The following is a 21218-nucleotide window of genomic DNA, read 5'->3' as shown; positions in this document are numbered from 1 at the left end:
AGGCCACAGCAGTGAGAGGCCCGCGTACCGCAAAAAAAAAAAAAAAAAAAAAAGAAAGAGCATCTCTGTTGCAGAAGCCAAACTAGAGGTCACTTTCACCCTTTGATGTGGTAGTATATTAAATAGAGTGTCGTTCTGGGGTCAGGAGAGCTGCAAGCTGGGCTTTAGTTGCTACGTGCCACTTTTTGGCTTTGTCACCTTGAACATGCCAAATGATCTCTCTGGCCTCGTTTTACTCACCTAAATATAGTGCTACTATCTACCTCACAGGGTACTCGAGAGGATGAAAAGACAAGGTCAAGGTAAAGACAGGGTAAAGCTCTAGCCAAGTCAAACGCAGATTGGGCTGGGGATGGGGGTGATGGGGTGGGCGTGCAGGGCGGGGAGGGAGTTGGAATGGATGGGTTAGTCCACCTTGCCTCTAGACCTCAAACCCTGTCGTTCTGTGAATCTATGGTCTATGGGACATAGGAGGGCACACAGGAGAATCACTTAGGTGCTATGAATGATGCTTAAATCATTTGATAATTTAAACTCCTAGAGAAAGGCACAATAGAGTGAAGACAATTATGCTATTTGATTCACTACCTCTAACAAGGATTAAAAGAATTTACATGGCACAGAGCCTGGGACAGGGTCTTTTGTCATCAACAAAAGGTGACAGTGATTTGTAAAGCAGACTTCAGGAGCAAATTTATAGTGCTACCGAAAGCAGGGATGAATCAGCGTGTTGCCATTGTTAATTTTAACACCTTATCCCAAACCACCAAATCTACACATTGATTTGGCCTGCCTAAATTTGCCAATTTCCGGTGGATTCCATAGGTTTTTAGAAAAGGACTTAAGAGCCCCACCCTAAATTTGAGAGAGGTTTATGTTTGTCATGGTGTATGCTGTGTCTTTAAAAGTCACAAGACTGATTCCAGAAGCTTTATCTGAAAACACAGTTCCTAGTTCTATCTTTATACTCTGTAGCTGTACATTGGCATTTAAATAAATGGTAAAATTGGAGTCACGTTGGGGATTTTTCAAACATTTTTGTAGATAGAGCTATTTTTTTCAAATATCATTGTATTATAGCAGCAGGAATGATGCAGGGATTTTTGTTTTTATATGTGTTCTTTTAAAATATCAGATATTTATAATCATTATTTGGGAGCTTCCCACAAAACTAATGAAAGAATTGGAGTGAACATATTTTTAAAAACTAACTAACCAATAACCCAAAGGTAAATAACATCCTTAGCCATTAGCAAAAGAGAGTAGATAGATATTAAGCCTGCTACTGTGTTGATTACCCAAGAAATTCAGGAGAAATTAAGTGTTTCCATCTAAGGTTTCTAAGTGCCTCTGTTCTTCATCTAAATCTTCTAAGATATACTCTGCACTCTTAAAATAAAGTGCTTAATATGTGGTAACTCACATCTTCTAGGTCATCAATTTAGTCATAACAAATTCTCCCTTGCTGTTCTATGCTGGGCTAGAAGACAGGGAAAAATGCATTCACCCAATTCTTGAACAGTTTAATTCCTGAAAGAAATTTAAATTTGTGTTTATTTTGGCAGCTTTGTCACAACCATAGTCTATCCCCCAGCCCGGTTATTATGGAAAATCCAACTTACAAACACTATTAATATCATTCTATTAAACCCGAAGCCCAGTTCAACCTCGTTGGGTCATAACCTCATAAAGTAAGAACTAAATAATTTATCTGAACTTCTGCAGTCATTGCCAGAGAACAGACTTTTGGGGTACTCACTGATTGAACCATAAGTAAAATGACCTATTATAATGATGGTCTTTTACGCTGATGACTTGTATTAGCATTTGGTCAGAAAGATCAGAGCTGCATTGGAAGATTCTCCTGGTCTCACAGTTTAGTGGAATCACTGCTTTAGTGTTAAACAGTACATTAAACCTATCAGAGCTGCCAAGAACCAATCGATGTCTTTTGAGACCCTGTGTATCCAAGGCATTCATTTTCTAGGCACCGTGAGGACACATAATAGAACGTACTGACGGGCCCTAAGGCAACAAAGTACTGCTCATTTAAAAATACATATATATATGAAGAATTATATCAAAATGGTACATGACTGGTTGCTAAGTGAGTGATATAAGTATTATATTTTACTCCAATGACAATTAGCCTTGAAACTCCAAATTTACGAAATGCTGCTCTGCGTATAAAACATTTCAGGAAATTAAACCTAGAATTACAAAGGCAAAAATTCAAGTTGCATACCATAGGCAAGTTTAGGGTATGTTTATGTTTATATTGTACTATATTCTTTAGCTTTGGGCCCCTTTATGGCCTTCTGTTATGGATATGTGCTGAATGAAGGAATCTTTTGATTATCATTTGTCAATTATTGCTCAATGCTGAGCATTCAAAATGGAAATAATATCTTTATTGGGGATATAAATATTTAATCAGATACTTGTTATAATTACTTCTTAGTCTATCAAAATCGTCATAACTGGGCAATTAAAAGAGAAAAAGAAATAAAAGGCGTCCATATTGGAAAGGAAGAAGTAAAGCTATCTCTGTTTGCAGATGATATGATCACGTATGTTGAAAATCCTAAAGAATCCACACCAAAACACTATTAAGGCTAACAAATGAGTTCAGCAAGATTGGAGGATACAAGATCAATATACAAAAATCAGTTGCATTTCTATCAGCTAACAGTCAATCCAAAAATTAAATTAAGAAAACAATTCCATTTATAATAGCATCAAAAAATAAATAAAAAGATTGTAAGGCTTCTGCACTGAAAATTGCGACACATCAGTGAAACAAATTAAAGGAAAATCCAGTAAGTGGAAAGACATCCATATTCATGGATTGGAAGACTAAATATTATTAAGATGGCAGTAGTCCCCATATTGATCTACAGATTCAACACAATCCCTGTCAAAATCTCAACTGCCTTTTTTGCAGAAATTGGTAAGCTGATCCTAAAAGTCATACCGAAATGCAAGGGACCCAGAATAGCCAAAACAATCTTGAAGAAGAAGAACACAGTTGCAGGGATTCACCCTTCCCAATTTCAAAACCTATAACAAAGAACTAGTATTCAAAATTGTGTGGTACTCAATGTTCACTGCATCTCCATTTACAATAGCCAGGACATGGAAGCAACCTAAGTGTCCATCGACAGATGAATGGATAAAGAAGATGTGGCACGTATAAACAGTGGAATATTACTCAGCCATGAAAAGAAACAAAACTGAGTTATTTGTAGTGGAGGTGGATGGACCTAGAGTCTGTCATACAGAGTGAAGTAAGTCAGAAAGAGAAAAGCAAATACCGTATGCTACCACATATATATGGAATCTAAAAGAAAAAAAATGGTTATGAAGAACCTAGGGGCAGGACAGGAATAAAGATGCAGACGTAGAGAATGGACTTGGGGACACAGGGAGGGGGAAGGGTAAGCTGGGACGAAGTGAGTGCCCACCGAGAGGGGTGGGATAGGGAGGGTGGGAGGGAGACGCAAGAGGGAGGAGATATGGGGATATATGTATACGTATAGCTGATTCACTTTGTTATACAGCAGAAACTAACACACCATGGTAAAGCAATAATACTCCAATAAAGATGTTAAAAAAAAAAAAGATTCTGTGGTACTGGCATAAGGATACAAACATATGGATCAATGGAATAGAATTGAGAGTCCAGAAATAAACCCATAAATTTATACTTAGTGGATTTTCAGTGAGGTACCAAACAGTTAAATGGAAAAAAAAAACAGTATTTTCAATAAATGTTGCTGAGGCAAATGGATATTCACATGCAAAAGAATGAAGTTAGGTCACTAGCTCACACCATACACAAAATTAACTCAAAATGAGTCAGAGACCTACATGTTAGCACTAAGACTATAAAACTTTTAGGAGAAAACACAGGTGTATGTCTTTGTGACTTTGGATTAGGCAGTGGTTCCTTAGATATGATACCGAAAGCATGGGCAACCAAAGAAAAATTAGATAAATTGGACTCCATTAAGATTAAAAGCTGTGTTTTGACACTGTCAAGAAAGTGAAAAGGCAATCCATAGAATGGGAGAATATATTTGCAGATCATATATTTGCAAATCCACAAAAAATATAAAACTTAAAACTCAACAATAAAAAGACAAATAACCCAATTTTTAAATGGGCAAAGGATTTGAATAGACATTTCTCCAAAGAAATTGTACAAATGGCCAATAAATACATCAGATATGCTCAACATCATTAGTCATCAGGGAAATGCAAATCAAACCCACAAGGAGATACCGCTTCACACCCATTAGGATGGCTATAAAAATAATCAAAAAAACAGGCAATAACAAGTGTTGGCAAGGATGTGGAGAAACTGAAACTCTCATACATTGCTCGTGGGAATATAAAATGGTGCAGCTGTATGAAAAATAGTTTGGCAGTTCTTCAAAAGATTGAACGTAGAGTTACCATATGATCCAGCATTTCCACTCCTAGGATTTACTCAACGTGAATCAAAAACATGTGCCTCCACAAAGACTTATAGACAAACGTTCATAGCAGCATTATTCATAGTAGGCAAAAGGTGGAAACAATCCAAATGTCCATCAACTGATGAGAGTATAAACAAAATACAGTATATCCATACAATGTAATATTATTCAGCCACATAAAGAGATGAAGTGCATACTTCATGCTACAACACTGATAAACCTTAAAAACATTATGCTCAGTGAAAGAAGCCAGACACAAAAGGCCACATATCCTATGATTCCTTTTATATGAGATGTTTAGAATGCTATAGGCAAAGCCATAGAGCCAGAAAGTAGATAAATGGTTTCAATGGATCAAGGTAATGAGGTAAATGGAGGTGACTGCTATGGGTATGGAGTTTCTTTTCAAATGCTCTGGAATTAGGTAGTGGTGATGGTTCACAATTTTGTGAATATACTGAAACTCACTGAATGTATACTTTAAAAGGGTGAATTTTATTGTATGGAAATTATGTCTCAATTTTTTAAATTACTGTATTTCTCTTGAGCAGTCTACAGATTAAGTTCTGATAAAGCATAGTATAACTTGCAAAAGAACACTATCATTAAAGCACATATTTACATATTTTGTTCCTAAGAAAAAAGCAAAAGTAGTTTCACAATCAGTATTATAGATGGCATGAAATTTTACCAGTTTTAAGTATCAGGGCAGACGGATAAGGAGTCCAACGTCTCTCTCAAGTTATACTGTGAAGATAAATACGAGTGTTCATCGCTTCCACTCTCTTGTTAGTTTCGTATGGACACTGCTCATTTACATTGATCAGACATTTATTGTTCTGAGATTGAGGGAAGCACCCGAAGTATTTTAACCCACACCCTCTCACTTGCTCTCTCGTTCTGCCCAGACGCTGCCTTTCCCGAGCCAGGTGGTGTACAACAGGGTTGGCAAGTGTGGGAGCCGGACCGTCGTCTTGCTTCTCAGAATTCTGTCAGAGAAGCACGGATTCAATTTGGTTACGTCAGACATTCACAACAAAACCAGACTTACCAAAAACGAACAAGTAAGTTGTCTTTGCCCATGGTTAAGTCGTACTTCGCTGCAATTCATTTGTGTAATTAGTGGGTGCCTTCTGGAAGACCCTTTGAGTCCCTAACAGATGAATACCAGAGTTATAATGTCATACTGTGTTTTTGCCAGAGTGCGGAAGGAAATTTAAGTTACGGGTTCGGACAGAAGTCTTCAAACCAGGAAGTTTCCCTGAAGGGATACTTTTATTAAGACCAATGAAGGCTAGAGTACTCTGGTCATTGTATATTTAGCTAACATTAGCAATGCTTAAATATCAGAGAGTTACACCACTGAGCTATAAATAATGCTGACATTTTGGGAGCAAAAGTCAGAAAACTTTATTTTAATATTTCTTCCTCTGTGTTTTCTCACAAGTGTCCTAAGTCTTTATGGTTATCATAAAGAGAAAACCCTCTTTGGTCCAGGAATTTTGTTGGTTGATGGGGACATGAGCTTCCTCTTATGGTAAGTTCAGGGGATCCTGAGTCTCCAAAAGTCTCCAGCTTTTGGCATATTCACTGGTAACAAAAGAATTACCCCCATTTCCCGGGAGTAAATCTGCCCTAATACAGCTGAACCTTACAAGGGTCATGCTGGTGGTAGTGTAGGGGTGCTAGGTTCTGCCAGGAAGCTATACAGACAGATTCTACTTTGTAAGTTTACACGAAGTAGGCTTAACCATCTCCACTGAAATACTTTGCTAATGCGGAAAAGTTAGGCCTAGCGCTCCCACAATCATTTTATAGGGTCTAGTTTGTTAGCCTGCTCTCAGAAAGTTGCTTCGGTCCCCTTAGGTATTTAGGATGGATGAGTAGCCACCATTGTAAGTCAGGGTTCTCCAGAGAACAGAACTAGTAAGATGGAGATAGATAGATAGATAGATAGGAATAAAGAAAAGGAGATGTACTATGAGGAATTGGTTCATGCAACAGTGGAGGCTGAGAAGTCCCACCATCTGCCATCTGCAAGTTGAAGGCTCAGGAAAGCCATTGGTGTAATTGAGTCTGAGCTTGAGTGTGAAGGCCTGCAAACCAAGGGAGCCAATGAGGTAAATCCCAGTCCAAGGGCAGGGGAATGTAAGATGAGATGTCCCAGCTTAATCAGTGAGGCAGGAAAAAAAAAAATCGACTTCCTCCTTCTTCCACGTTTTGTTCTATTCAGGCCTTCGAGGGATTGGATAAGGCCCACCCATACTGGGGAGGGAAATCTACTTTACTGAGTCCACTGATTCAAATGCTCATCTCATCCAGAAACACCCTCACAGACACACCCAGAAATATTGTTTAATCTGGGCATCCCTTGGCCAGTCAAACTGACACAAAAAATTAGCCATCGCACCACTCAGTGACAAGGTGAGTTTGGGGAATAAGCAAGGTATATGGTTGACTGTCAGGTTGAGACCATAAGTATGGAAATTTCCACCCATGTCTGCTGCTTTCTGACATAATCTCCACCTTTGAGGCATTCAAAACCTCACACACAAAGGGAATATGCAATAAGGCTTCCTGTCTCTCTTATCACGGGGGATGGTAAGACTGTTTTAAGTGCATAACACAGCCAGCAGTACTTGCTATAAAGCCTGTATGTTTAGTGTTGTCCACAGTATAGAGATTAAAATGCCCATTCCTTTGGAAACTTCCATTAAAGAGTCTCTGAGTAACAAGTCTAGATAGTCATTATCAATCAGCAAAAAATATTTTGAGATTACCCCTTGCAGGTTCTGTAGTAGGTGCTCAATAGAAAAATTTTATTTGGTGATATTTAAGGATATCACACTTTATCAGTAATTTTCATAGGGGTAGGTTCTCTTTGATTTCCTTACCTTACTGAAGAACGAATAAGATTAGGGCTGAAAGCGAGTGACTGTAATAAATAGCCTATGCTATTTTCACTACCTGAAAGAGAGTGACTATAATAAATAGCCTATGCTATTGCAATTTTCTTATAAATATAAAAGTTGTTTTTCTTTTGAGTCTTCGGGTCTGCTTATCAGGTTAAACTTAAATGTTCCTATGTGTGGAAACTATGCTCAGTTCTTGAAGCCTAACAAAACACAGTAGCTGGATTTTAGTTCCCACTGCTGAAAAGTGTAACAACCCAGAGGGAGCAAAGTAACAAAAGTATTAGACTCTGAGATGTTCGGGAAGGCCCTAGAAGAGCAAGCACAAAATATGAAATTTAAATATACTGTGGGATTTTACACAAATCAACCTACTTTGTTTCCTATGAGGAACTGTCAAGGGGAGAATTTAGATTAAAAATGAAGAATAATTTACTAATGGTGCATGAATTGTTAAATCTTTTAGAAAGGGTTAAAGCCAAAGTCATCCTTCTTCTCTAAAAAAGAGGTTAGCTCTCATCTGTTTGGAATGACTGGCTTGTCTAGCAGCCAGGGAATAGACTAGACAATCTTTTAAGGTTCTTTCCAGCCCTGTGATTCTGTGATATATTTATACAACTTCTGCCATAATCTGTGTATAATTAGTTGAAACATTTCTGATTCCTGTGGTCAGTGTGACCTAGAATATATTTCATTACTTAGTTATTCCAGATTCCTATTAAATTATAAGGCAAGTTTTTAAAACTTAAGGGAAAGGTAAAGATATGGTAGAAAAAAACAAACAAACAATTTTGATGTATTTAGAAACAAACATAAGGATAGTGACAGTTGCCTCTCTGCAGCTAGCCGAGCAGGCTGTGACATACAAGGAGAGCCAGGAAATGCCAGGCCAAAAAAAAAAAAGTTTGTAGTAGCTCTAAAATGTTTAAAGAAACTCTTTTTCTTTGTTACGTGCATCCTTTTTCTAAAGTTTCAAAGTGCATGAAACAAGCAAAGAAAAAAATATTATTTTAACCTAACATATTCAAGAAATAATTTGTGGTGTGAATAGCTCCTCTTCTTGATAATTTATTAAAGGAAAAGGGGGTAAGTGATTTAGGAGACAAGTTAAAATTTTATAGTCAGTGGTTCTCAACATTAAAGAGTAGAACTCTGAAAGTGTGTTTCCATGGAAACACTGTTTTCTGGAGTTAATAACAATTCTGCTTCAGGTGCAGTATGAGTTAAACAGGCTCTCGTGGGCTGGCCCGGGACTCTCTCCACCGTGTAGAACATTTCTTTTACGAGAAAATGTGTTCCAAGTTCCAAACTACTGACTTACAAATGAACTTCAGAAAAGTATCCACATATAAGGCTGGAATCATCTGTACCGTTGCATTGGTACACAGTGGCACCTCTCTGGGCCAGAGTCAGATTCACACATACATTTCTCCCTGGAGGGTAGCTATCGTCACACACACACGCGCGCGCACACACACACACACACACAGACACATACACACACACACAGACACATACACACACATCCCCATTCAGTACTAGATTTAAAAAATCTATTTAATGGGATGAGACACTGAGGGATTATTTAAAAGGAAAGAGAACATGAAAGACAGCAAATGTTAGAATGTCTATAAAAATCCCATTACGTCTGGCCTTATAGAAATAGAAATGCCTTTGAAGTTAATATTTTAGAAAACTCTGCCTCAACAGAACATGGACAGCTGGTGCTGGCCAAATGTTGGACCTTTGCAGGGCATATAATGCAAACCTAGGATGACATCATTTCATTTATGCTCTAAAACCAGATTTCAATTTCTTGGGCTAGTTTAGATAATTTCTTGGAAAATGGAGATTATGTACAATCTAAAAGATAAAGAACTATTTTCCAGAAGACATGGGGCATGATTTCCAAAAGACTCATAACCATCTTTGTTAATGGTCTGACCCTATCTTTCAGAACATTGCTCTAAGGATAACAAAAGTCAAAGTGTCACAGGCATATCACAGACATAAGAGTTCAAAATTATTTCATTCCTGTTGGAGAAAGGCAAAAATTGTTGGCATATGAGCCTAAAAGATGGAGAAAGCAAACACTTTTTCTATTTTTATTTATACTGAAGTTATTGAGGATTCCAAATTGCAAACAGCACCTACTCTGTGCTAAATGTTTTACTTCATTATTTCATTTAACTCTTTTGGGCCTAAAACTGTACCAGTGAGTGAGTATGATTTCCTATTTTATGGATGAGAAAACTAAGACAACCAGATGAAGTCACGTTCCAAATATAATAAAATGACTATCCATGGTACCTGGACTTGAACTTAGGCCCTCCCGAATCCAGGAGCCATTCTCCTAATGCAGTGGCTATCTGCTCTGGCTGCACAGCAGAATACCCAGCTGAGCCTTTTGAAACATATAGTTGCAAGGGCCCTTCTCCTGGAGATTCTAGAGTAGAGTCCAGAAAACTTTTTTTTTTTTTTTTGATCAAGTGCCACGGGAGTTACAGAGTTAAGGATCCCTGTCAAAACCATCATATCAGCATTTCCCTAAGTGTGTTACTGAGTATCCTAGTCCCCTAAGACACTGAAAAAAAAGAAAATACCATGATTCAATAAATTTGGGAAATGTTGTCCCCTTGTCCCCCTCTAGGAAAGTCATGACAATTATTCACATTTTAAAGACTCTGAGAATTCCTTCAATTAAAAACAAAATGAAAAATCTGTTTAACCAGCTTTCACCTAGAGTTTCCCAGTCTTAGTTGGCCAGGGGACTCTTTATGAGTGTTTGTGGCTCTCAGTTTCATCCCACAGAACTCTCACAGTTTGGAGCTGGTGGACCAACCTACATGGTTCCATCAGCCATATCAGTAAAGGCTACTCTTTCACTATAAGCTCCACATCTGCTCTGACTCTGTTCAACAGCCATTGAAATGACTACCATCTTGAAAAGTATTCAAAGGGTAGAGGAGACAGAGCCCCTACGTCTGTGTGCTCTAGATTGCTTTAGCCTCTTGGTCGGAAACAGGATTTCTTTATAGTGTTTTAACTTCCCTTCCCCACTGCTCTCACCCACTGCAAAGTCCAAGTCTGACTGTGACTACAAAGCATTGCGACTCGAGAAGAGAAAGTGCACCTAAAGAAACCATGTTCGATTTGGAACCGGTCCTGGGGCCCCGGGGATTCCTCCTAGGCTTCCCTAAAGCAGGGTCAACGGCCTCTGTTTAAAGGCAAAGGTTCACTCATTTGTTTTTGAGGCAGGTCTCGCCATTGTTTCTTTATCCATTGTTATGTATATTCATTGGGGACCTACTGTTATTGGTGTATACTGAGCACCAGACAGCACACTAGATGTTTGTGCATCTTACTTTAATCCTTGAAGCAACATTATTAGGAAAGTATTATCACCCTCTTTTATAGGAAAAAGCAAGTGCTCAAGAAGAATGTGGGAGAAAAAGAATTGAAAGTGAACTGGGGTCAAATCCTGGAGAATCTTGAATGTTAGGCTAAGGAGATAGAGCATTATACATGGACAGTGGGAGGTTAATAAAAAAATTGGTTCTTAACTATCATGGGCATCAGAGTCTTCTTGGGAGCTTTTTCACAACACATGTTTCTAGGTCTTACTACAAAATACTGAGTTATAGACTCTTAATGGTGGAGCCCACATATTTGTATCATGGGGGGAAAAAAACTCCCCAAGAGATGCTCATGCACAATTCTAGTGAAGAATCATTGCATGAAAGCCTCTAATTATTAGAAGTTTTCTCTCTATTAAAGGGAATCCTCCACTAAGCAAGAAAAATTCCTCTTTCACCTGAGAATCCCTCAAAACTCTGAAGACATCTTATTTCCCCTGAAGTCTTATTGAGGGGTGTCTCCTCAGAAGCCTGCACATTTATCTTAGAAGCCTTACCCTTGCTTGAGACGTTTTGGAAAAGTCTCCTTAGAATGACCCTCAGAGTTTCCTGACTTTAGAGTAGGAGGGATGTGTCCACAGGCATCAGAGGTGCTCCAACCGGACTTTGGAAGCAAACCAGAAAGATTAGCTGAGTCCGTCTCCAGGCCACAGGGCTAAGTTCACCCAGTTCTGCAAACGAGGTCTTATCTTGGAGTCCTATAGACAAAAGCTGAGTCTGCTAATGAAAACTCAGTGGAAAGAAAAGCGGCAAAAAGAAAGAAGCAACAAGGCCTGAAAAATTAAGACGTTTTCTCCTCTCCTTCCAGTTGTAGCCTCGAGATTGATTTTTCTCTATTCAGATGGGAGCCTCTTAGCCTTGTTCACATCATTGCTCCCCCTGGTGGTCTTCTTCTTCATTGCAGGCATGTGTTGCACTGACTGCACAGCCCCAAGCTGAAGGTGGGAAGATCATCCTACCTCCTGCAAGAAGGGCTTCCTCTTTGCAGGAGGAAGAGGGCAAGATAACCTGAGCCCACAGCCATCCTCCTGGCCTCTGAGGTTAAAGGACCAAGGAGTTCTCCCCTGAGCTACTCCTTATTTGGCTTTGCTATGTGAAAACATGCTTTTATTTCATTTAAGATTTGTGCAAAATTATAGGGCATCCAGTTCTTCACGAGTGACACAAGAATTCAGATCAGAGTAGGGTCAATACTCTGCCAGTTACCGCTGACGAGCATTTCCCAAAGAAGCCTTTTACTAACCAGCTGTGTTTGTAGAACTGCAGTGTAAAGGTTTTCTGCTCTGTCATCTCAGGCAGTTAGGTTGACAGCAAAAGATTAAAAGCTACTGCCTGGCATATCCTCTGCATTATAAATTCTGTTTGATTATTGCCTCTTTTTTTGTTTTTTCTTTTTCTTGCCTCTTTTTTTAAACTTCAATTCTGTCTCATTCTCAGATGTGCTGTGATTTAACTTCTGCCTTTAGATCCATTCCGTTACATAGTTCTTTTTCTTTCTTTCTTTCTTTCTTTCTTTTTTTTTTTTTCAGTATTTTAAATTCATTCCTGGCTTGTTATAATATACTATTTTCCTACCTAGAACTTTAAAAATATTCTCGCTGATATTTTAATGCTTTTTAAAAAAATTATTTTTAATGCATTTCCACCTGTTAGAACTTTCTTTTAATTTTTCAGCCCATCACATAAAAGGTAGAAAATTCATATCCCCGTAAACCCGCTTTAGTCTCCAGAGTTGTTTTGCTAACCGACCCCTTCCTCGCATTTTAACAGGTTATGTATAGATTGAAAAGCAGTGGGGATGATAAGGAGATTGTAGCTTAGTGATATAAGTAGCAGGATTTTTGGTGTCAGACAGACTTGGATTTGAATCCTGGCTCCAGCTTTTTCTAGTGGTGAGACCGTAAGCAATCTATGTAGGCTTTCTGTGCCTCAGTTTCTTAACCTGTAAACCCTGGATAATAATGCTGAACTCACGGAGTCGTTTGAAGATGATATGACGGTATGTGTATAAACAGCATCTCGATACAGTGCATAGCCTGGGAACCACTCAGAAAATGATAGTTTGTTTGGTGTTGTTACATCCTAGATGTTGTAATAGTAAAACTGTTAACTCCACGTGACACCACGGTAATGAAGTCACAGATCTGCCCCAGAAAGGCTGAATTCATTGCCTTAGTGCTAATTGCGTCTTCAGTGAACTGTATATTTCTTAACTCCAAAAAAAATTTTCTAAAGAGGGTACTTCGTTGCATAAACAATTATGGGTATGTCTTCTCTGTAGGCACCTGGGCTTGGCTTTCTGGGGGAGAAGTAAAACCTGACCACAACCCTCAAGGAGCTTTCAAGCTGGTTCAAAGCCAGCACTCAGACTCAGCTATAATGTAATGTAAACAGATCATGTCCTGGAAAATTCTCAAAGTGCTGTGGGAAGTTAAAGAAGGCAATGTCATCTCTACCCAAAGGTGTTCGAAACCAAACCCATTTTCCCTCACTTCTGGAGCCAGATTGCTTCCTCCTGCAGTGTTCCCCGTCTCCACCAATGGGTGCCACCGCATGTTCAGATCCCAGCCAGGACTCTGAGAAGGAAGCTCTGTTGACCACACCCTCTCCTCCCGTTTTGCTGCCAGCTGCCACAAGGCTCAGCAGATTCTCCCTCCTTAATGTACCCAAATCTCTCCATTTATTTTCACTTCCATGCTCTTCATTCCGCGGTTCTGAAACTGTTAAGCCATAGACTCTCCTGGTGGGCTTGTTAAAACGTGGATTGATGGGCCCCACCTCCGGAGTTTCTCCTAATTCCATAGGTGTGGAATGAGGCCTGCGGCTCATTTGTCCAGTTGAAGCTGATGCTGCGGGTGTGGGACCCGCCCTGAGAAGTGATGCGTTCATGACCTCATCATTTCCCGTTGGGATTACTGCCGTCTTCCCAGATAAGCTTTCTGCCTCTCTAATCCTTACCCTCTTCTTCACATTCTCCACCTGACCTTAGATCTGAGAGAAAAAAAATCCTTTCTGGCTGTGGACTACCCAGAGGATAAATGTCAAAATCCCTCATGTGACCTGCAAGACCCTCAATTACCCAGGTCCTGCCTTCCTCTCCAGTTATCTACTGCCTTGCTGATCCCATGCCTGACCTCCTGGCAGTTTTAATATCCATGTCATTTTTGTGTTTTGTCCTTGGCATCCACTGTTCACTCTGTTTGCCATGCTGCGAGTCCCTTTCTTCACTTGTTAACTCCTGTGGGTCCTTGCAAACCACTTAGAAACACCTCCGTGGGGAAACATCACCTCTCCATCTGCAAGCAGGGACAGGTGCCTCACCTCCGTGCCTTCTACCCCATGGTGATTATCACATGATGGTCCCTGCCTGCTCGTCCACTTCTCCCCCAAGACTCTGAGCTTCCTGAAAGCAAGAACCACATCTTTTATCTCTATAGCCACAACCCGGAGTGGCACATTGCCTGACAGAGTTGGAAATCAACGGATGGTGAATGAAAGGAGACATCCAGGAAGGCTACTGGGAGGAGGCGAGCATTTTAGCCAGATGTAAAAGTGATTAGGATTTGGACATGCAGAGAGAAGAGGAAGAACATTCTATAAGAAGAATCTTGAGCCAGAGCTTGGACATCAGACTTGGACATGGTGTGAGGAAGGAATATGGAGGAGTCTAGTTTGGATGGCCACAGGATGTGGGGTCTTGAGAGCCAGCTGAGGGAGATAGTAAAGACAGAATTAACATGACTCAGCAAGGGATTGAATATGGGAGTTCAGGAAAGACCCAGATCAAATGTGAGGATATGGAGAGTACCATTAGCTGGAAAAGGAGTGAAGATGGGCGAAGATCAAGAGGGTAGTTTTGGCCAGGGTAGATTTGGGAACATCTTTAGGACACATTCCACTATCTTGTCTTTATGTGTCTTCCCACTGATCTTATTCAGGTTTTGATGTCCAGGGCTTAGTAAGCACCCAATAAATGCTGAATGAATGAATGCAGTGGATTTAAAATAAAGGCCAGCAGTGGTCCTGCATGAGCCAAGGAAAAGGAGACTTAGTTTCTTTGATAATTTTAGCTAGTGCCATTGCCACCCATGCAGATAAGAGTCGAACGAGAGAAAAGGCAGGCTGCTGGCAGCAATGGGAAGACCGAGAGGGAACTCAGGTGATGACCAGCGGGGCTCAGGAGACAGTCGCTTGTCACTAGACATGGGGAAGGTTAGCGTTTGTGAAGACCATCACGTGATACCGTGAACCTGATGTCCTATGGTACTTCATGTGGGTTTTCCTATTTGGTGTGCGGGTCAAATGCATGAGAGCTGAGATGTACTCTCTGACTTCCCTGTACTAATGCAATAAATGCGAGCATTAGTAACCTTTATTCTTTGTTTAAAGATACGTCTCGAATGAGTTATGCATTGTCACTGCTAATCCATTTTTCCTCGTGAAATAGACAGCTTTATGACTATTATGACACTGTTTTCATAATCTAACCACTACTGTTCTTCCATTAAATTTAACACATTGACATGTGTTTAGAGAATGTAATATAATGTTGAATATGTGAAAGAAACGGGTTTTCTTCTGACCTGTTTTTCCAGTCTTGTGCAATGCTAGGGTGCTTTCTCATATTATTCGTATGTGTGCAGAGAAATATCTGAAGAAAAATCATCTAAAGCTTAAAGCATTAAATGGTCTTTATATTAAATATCCACACAGTTATGCTTCTAAGCAGACATCCTCAGAGATCAGTTACCTTTGGCTATGGTTGTGCTTCCGAATCGGTGATTCTACTGGTAGATCAACAAAAATCAAAATTTACAGTATGAAGGAAACCGGAAGTTTTATTACCGAAAACAAGCGCTGGGGCATGCAGGGGGATGTAGAGGGTAAACAGTAGATAAAGAGGCAGGATTCAATTTCCTTTTACGCTCAAGCCTGGGGACAGGCAGGCCATTATTTACCCGTGCCTGGCACTGACGAACAGAAGCACTGGTTATGAACGGCAAGTCATTTACTTTTAAAATTCAATTTCATTTCTTCACACAGTCGTTGTGAGCACGAATATCTAATGAAAGGGTTTAGGCAACGACGTCCTCATGTAACGATCTGTAAGTCATGCACTAGTTGGAATTAATTCATTTAAGAAATATTCATTGGGCATTTCCGTGTAGGTCAGCCCTGAGCTGGACAGGAGGGAACAAGGCAGACCAGGTTTCCTCTCATGCTTGAGACAAACCTGGAGTTCCAGACTCTGATTTTTTTTATTGTTATTGCTATTATAGTTTACACATGAATGACCGTTTTTGTTTCCAGTTTTCAACTTGAACTATTTTATAAAATGTGAAGTGCTGCCCTTCCGATGTCTATCCGAAGTAGCAATTTTCAATGTGCTTCTTAAAAATTCCAGTGTGTCAGCTTTGATGGGGCAAATTAGAAAATCTAAGGAAAGTGGAATTCAGGAAGTCAGGGAGTCATAAGAATGCTTGGAATTTCTAACAGATTTTACTAAACATTTTCTGTATCATGACATGTTCCAGAAGACCGTAACTGTTAGTTTATATAAATTAAAACTACTTTTTGCCTTGCTGATAACTGCAAATAAATAATTCAGATGACCACCCACCAAAAAACCGAGACTTTGTGTGTGTGTTTGGGGTTGGGGGCGGGGGAGGATTGTGTGTTTCCTATGAAATACTTGCTTTGTAAATTTTATAATCAAAGAGAAAAATAATGAAATATTGCCTCATTTTATTCCCCCTTTTCAATTCTGCAGAACTAGTTTCAAATACTTGTGTATTGCCCAGTAAGATCATTATAGAAATGTAAAATAATAACCTTTGTCTTGATTTGACTTTAAAGGAGGGGATTAAAGGCATTTTCTTAATTGCATTCGGTCCAGCAACAGGCTGACTTCTCCAGCTAAAATTACTTAACCTGTAACTTTGTGTCCATGGTGGCAATCAGCTAAATTAAATACAGGACTATACATTGGGATAGCTGTGTTTTATTTCGTAAGAAGCCTTAGGTAAAGTTCATAAATGTTGCACAAAACACGGCTGTTTGGCACTGGTCCAAGAGGTAATGAGGATAAAAAGAGTAGGGGAGATAACCTTTAGCTTAATATAGCTTGGTAGATTAGATCCTATATATGCTAATTTTGTACTTTTTTTAATAGATGGAACTGATTAAAAATATAAGTACTGCCGAACAGCCCTATTTATTCACTCGACATGTTCATTTCCTCAACTTCTCAAGGTAAGATATTTTCCAGTTTAATGGTTCTTTCGTTTCTTTTCAGTACTTAGTCTCCTTCTAACAATTACTTTAACATCTACCTTCATTTCCAAGGTAGTGTAATTGCCCTTCACAAGGCATTTTTAATCCATTTATTTTTGCTGTAGAGGGATCAAAATTTGAAATATTTGGACAGAAGTTCATTTCTTTCTAGAATACTAATCTTAAATCTTGTGGAAACTTGAAATTATTTTTAATGAGAAGCCGTTTGACCCGATAGTTCTCTCTCAAAAAAAAAAAAAAAAATTAGGTTTTGTATTGAAACAAAATAGGCAAGAGATGGATATTTTAGCAGACATATTTCATTGCACATTTTTATACAATTTGAACTCGCAGGGGACTCTGGCACTAACTTAGTGGTGGAATTATGTGTATTTTATAGGGTCCAAAACGTTAGGACCAGCCTCTCTACCTTTTTAATACTCCATTTGATTACTCTAAGCCTTGCGTGTTTGATGCTGGTGGGTATTCTAGAAATCTGCTTTTTTCCTCAGCTGCAGGAACCTTTTGATAATAATGCAAATCTTCGAATTTATGTGTTTAGACCCTTGACCTGTCAAGTTGCTAACTGAAAGTTCTGGGCAAGGTCCTCTCTTCCCCCGGAATCCATTAGCACAGGTTGCCTTGTCACTGTGCTAGGAGTTCTCAGATTCCTCCTCGCAGGCTGGCCTGTCTGAGCTCACAGTTGGTTTGGGCTGACAGAGCACTGGGTCTAGGGGCAGATCTGCTGACCAGCCCGGGACCCTGGGCCTCCCTCATCAGCCATCTGACCGGCACTTCCCTCACTGCTTTTCCCGCGGGGATAACGGGACCTCATAGGCCCACAGGAGAGTCCTGCTAGCTGTGCGGACCTAATGGCCCTGAGGGCCGGGCCACCAGGGAGGCCTGAGTTTGCACCCCGGGCAGGCAATTTGGCTGCCCTGCCCCAGGATGCCTAACAGTCTGCCGGGGTAGGAGAAGGTTTTAGCCTTCAAAGCACTTTCCTGCTGTGCAGCAGGCCCTGTGCAAATGAAGGGCAAAGAGAATGAGATTCAGCAAAGCAAGTTATTAAGCAGCAAAGAGGAGTTGCTGCCTTATCTTCGAAAGCAAGTTTCCTCTGAAGTTTCCCCAGCCTGTCTGATACCCAGAGTCCCCTCGGGTGGTGAACAGGTGAGGAGGACACCTGCAGATTATCCTCAGTGGCCCAGGGCTACAGCGTCCAGGAGAGCTGAGTGGGTCTCCAACCACATTTCTAAAGTGGCTTGTCACTGGACTGTTTGGGGTACGTGCCCTGCCTCTCACTTCCAGTGGGCCAAGAACATATAATTAGACATAATTAGATGACGAAGACTGGGTAGCTATTTCGGGCCTTGTGTTTTATGACTTGTAGACGGCAGAGCACGGACCCTCTGACCCCTTGCTTCTCTCATGCGCTGCCTTCCCTCCTTCCTTCTTTCTGCGTCACCCCTGAGGTCCTCAAACCTCATTCATTTCTTCTTCTTCTTCTTCTTCTTTTTAAACTTTTTATTGGAGTATAGTTGATTTACAATGTTGTGTTAGTTTCAGGTGTATAGCAAAGTGAATCAGTTATACATATATCCACTCTTTTTTTAGATTCTTTTCCCATATAGGTCATTATAGAGTATTGAGTTGAGTTCCCCATGCTATACAGTAGGTCCTTATTAGTTATCTGTTTAATATCTAGTAGTGTGTATATGTCAATCCCAGTCTCCCAGTTTATCCCTCCCCCCTGCCCCTTACTCCCTGGGAACCATAAGTTTGTCAAACCTCATTCATTTACTCCTCTTGCTTCAAGGGCAAATCTTTACAACCAAAACAAATTGCAACACAACTAATTTTAATCACGATAGTATAGCACTCTAATGACAAGCCAACACCAATATCTTAATTGGATCAGCAGAGCTGGGCACAGCCTGGTGACCGTATTTTATCATGGCCTACACTACCAAGAGTTTAATCTTGATTGATTTAGTTCTGAAAGACAAAAAAATGATAAAGAACTTCTAGAAGACACCGCATTTCAGGAAGCAGTGTCAACCTGGCTGTCAGGACCTCTGGGTGTCAGACCTTCCTGCTGACCATAGGCTCGGCGAACAGTTTAACCTTTTGAGGGGAGAGGGTCTCCGTTTTCCCATCTATAAAATAGGGACAGTTCCTGCCCACCCCTGGTTTGTAGGGACACTCTAAACATGTGAAGGAAAGCCTTTCAAGTTCTTGGAGAGAAGGATATTATGTGTATTCCAAGTGGCATTTAAAAGGCGTTTCTGTAGAAGCCTCAGTCTGAGCCCCCAGTTTGGCTCCTGTCCCAGTGCAGCCTGGCAGTGTCTCTAATGTAACGCCTTGAGGACAGGGCCCTGCTCTCGCTGGTTTCTCCTCCCTCGATTCCGTCTTGTTCAGTTAAATACGTACATATTGACGACCCTCTATCTCTGGACCCTGCGCTAGGACTGGGGCTTCTGCAGTGAACGAAAAATGCTGTCCATGCCTTCAGGGAACTGTAAGTTCTTCGTCCATTAAGGAAGAAAGCAGCAACAAAACACGATGAGCTTTAGGAGAAAGACTCAGTGGGTGTCCCCTAGGGGAAGTGGGAGGGCAGGACCCTCCCTGCTGGAGCAGGAGCCATTGCTGCTGGGCTGTAAGGGATGGTCCAGCTTTAGACAAACGAAGGGGAAGGGCACTGCGGCCCAGGAACCAGCCTGAGCAAAAACGGAACAAAGAGGATGGAAAGGAATCCCGGAAATGGGAGCACAGCGGGAATGGAACGGTAGTGAAGAGTTTTAAGCAGGAAAAAGTAGAGACTGGCCTGATCAGCTCGAAAAAATTCACGCTGACTATGGGTTCAATCTCATTTTCTCTTCCCATCCCACGTGCACAAGGCCTGGGGCCTCAGCTACAAGACCTCCATAAGCATAGATAGAATGACACATTGAATTTTAATACATTACAAGACTATTACACTCATTGAACATGGGAATTTAAGCCATCAGCTTTTCTTTTTCAAGGGAATAGCTTTATTTAAGGAAAATTTCTTGGGTACAAATGGCAAACTGTGGGCATACAAGGAAAGCCCCCAAATACACAATTAATAGAGAAAAACAACTATGTTGGGACTTGTTTAGAGGGATTTCACTTACTTTTAAAACTGAGGTCTGTATTTTGAATTATAAGGCATAGAGATAATTAAGCTGCTCTTAAGACACCTACCCTGATCTTTGCTGACACGCATTGTTTCAAGATAATGAGGCTATTAAGAGAAGAATTGGGCTTCCCTGGTGGCGCAGTGGTTGCGCGTCCGCCTGCCGATGCAGGGGAACCGGGTTCGCGCCCCGGTCTGGGAGGATCCCACATGCCGCGGAGCGGCTGGGCCCGTGAGCCATGGCCGCTGAGCCTGCGCATCCGGAGCCTGTGCCCCGCAACGGGAGAGGCCACAACAGAGGGAGGCCCGCATACCACAAAAAAAAAAAAAAGAAGAATTGACACTGTAACCTAATATTCTGTATTGATGCTTTATGTCTAAGTTTCCTTACATTCTTGACATGCAGCAAAACACTTGCTGGGAAGCAGAATGTAAGAATGAAAGTCTAACCTCCTTCCCAACACCTTCTTTTGTACATTTATGTTCTGAACTCTTGAAACGTACGGCATTATACCAAAATGAATCGCCCCTTATTTCTTTTTCTCCATTCAGTATGGCATTCTTGTCTGGAATTTAGATACTCTGAGTGATGTAAAATTCTTTCCTGTGAGTTTTTGGTGATTCAATAAGTTTCATTTATTCATAACCTAGGCATCTTGTCCTGTCCCATTTTTTCTCTTTCTTTTTTAGACCTAGAAGGAACAATTTCACCGTATCCACTTTTATTAATTCAACCATAGAAAACGGTACTATCAGACCAAAATAGTGCTTTTGTAGTTGCCTCGGGGAAGGCTTCCTGCCAGAGGAGATAAACACTAGGAGGTCAGCAGAAACCTCAGATCAATTTGGGTTCGTGAGGTTTTCCACTGCTCTTTCATTTGGTTTTTGAGCTACCTGAAAGTTCAGGCCAGACAAGTGTTTTTCACCTGGTCTACCTGGAGAAGTGAGTCAAAATTACCTTGGCCTAAAAGATGCTACTCTT

General features: G+C 40.5%; 1 protein-coding gene across 4 annotated transcripts in view; it reads left to right on the top strand.

The window, feature by feature from the left end:
• UST (uronyl 2-sulfotransferase) overlaps positions 1 to 21218 on the top strand; it is a 294924-nt gene that overhangs the window by 151433 nt on the left and 122273 nt on the right. For all 4 annotated transcript variants that reach the window (XM_028494338.2, XM_024122441.3, XM_028494336.2 and 1 more), the window contains exons 3-4: positions 5390 to 5545; positions 16982 to 17061. In XM_028494338.2, the coding sequence (XP_028350139.1) occupies positions 5390 to 5545; positions 16982 to 17061 (236 nt within the window). The remainder of the gene's footprint in view (positions 1 to 5389; positions 5546 to 16981; positions 17062 to 21218) is intronic.

This window comes from Physeter macrocephalus, chromosome 10 (assembly GCF_002837175.3).
Source record: "Physeter macrocephalus isolate SW-GA chromosome 10, ASM283717v5, whole genome shotgun sequence".
Classification (NCBI taxonomy): Eukaryota; Metazoa; Chordata; class Mammalia; order Artiodactyla; family Physeteridae; genus Physeter; species Physeter macrocephalus.
This window is presented reverse-complemented; position numbering and strand designations above follow the sequence as displayed.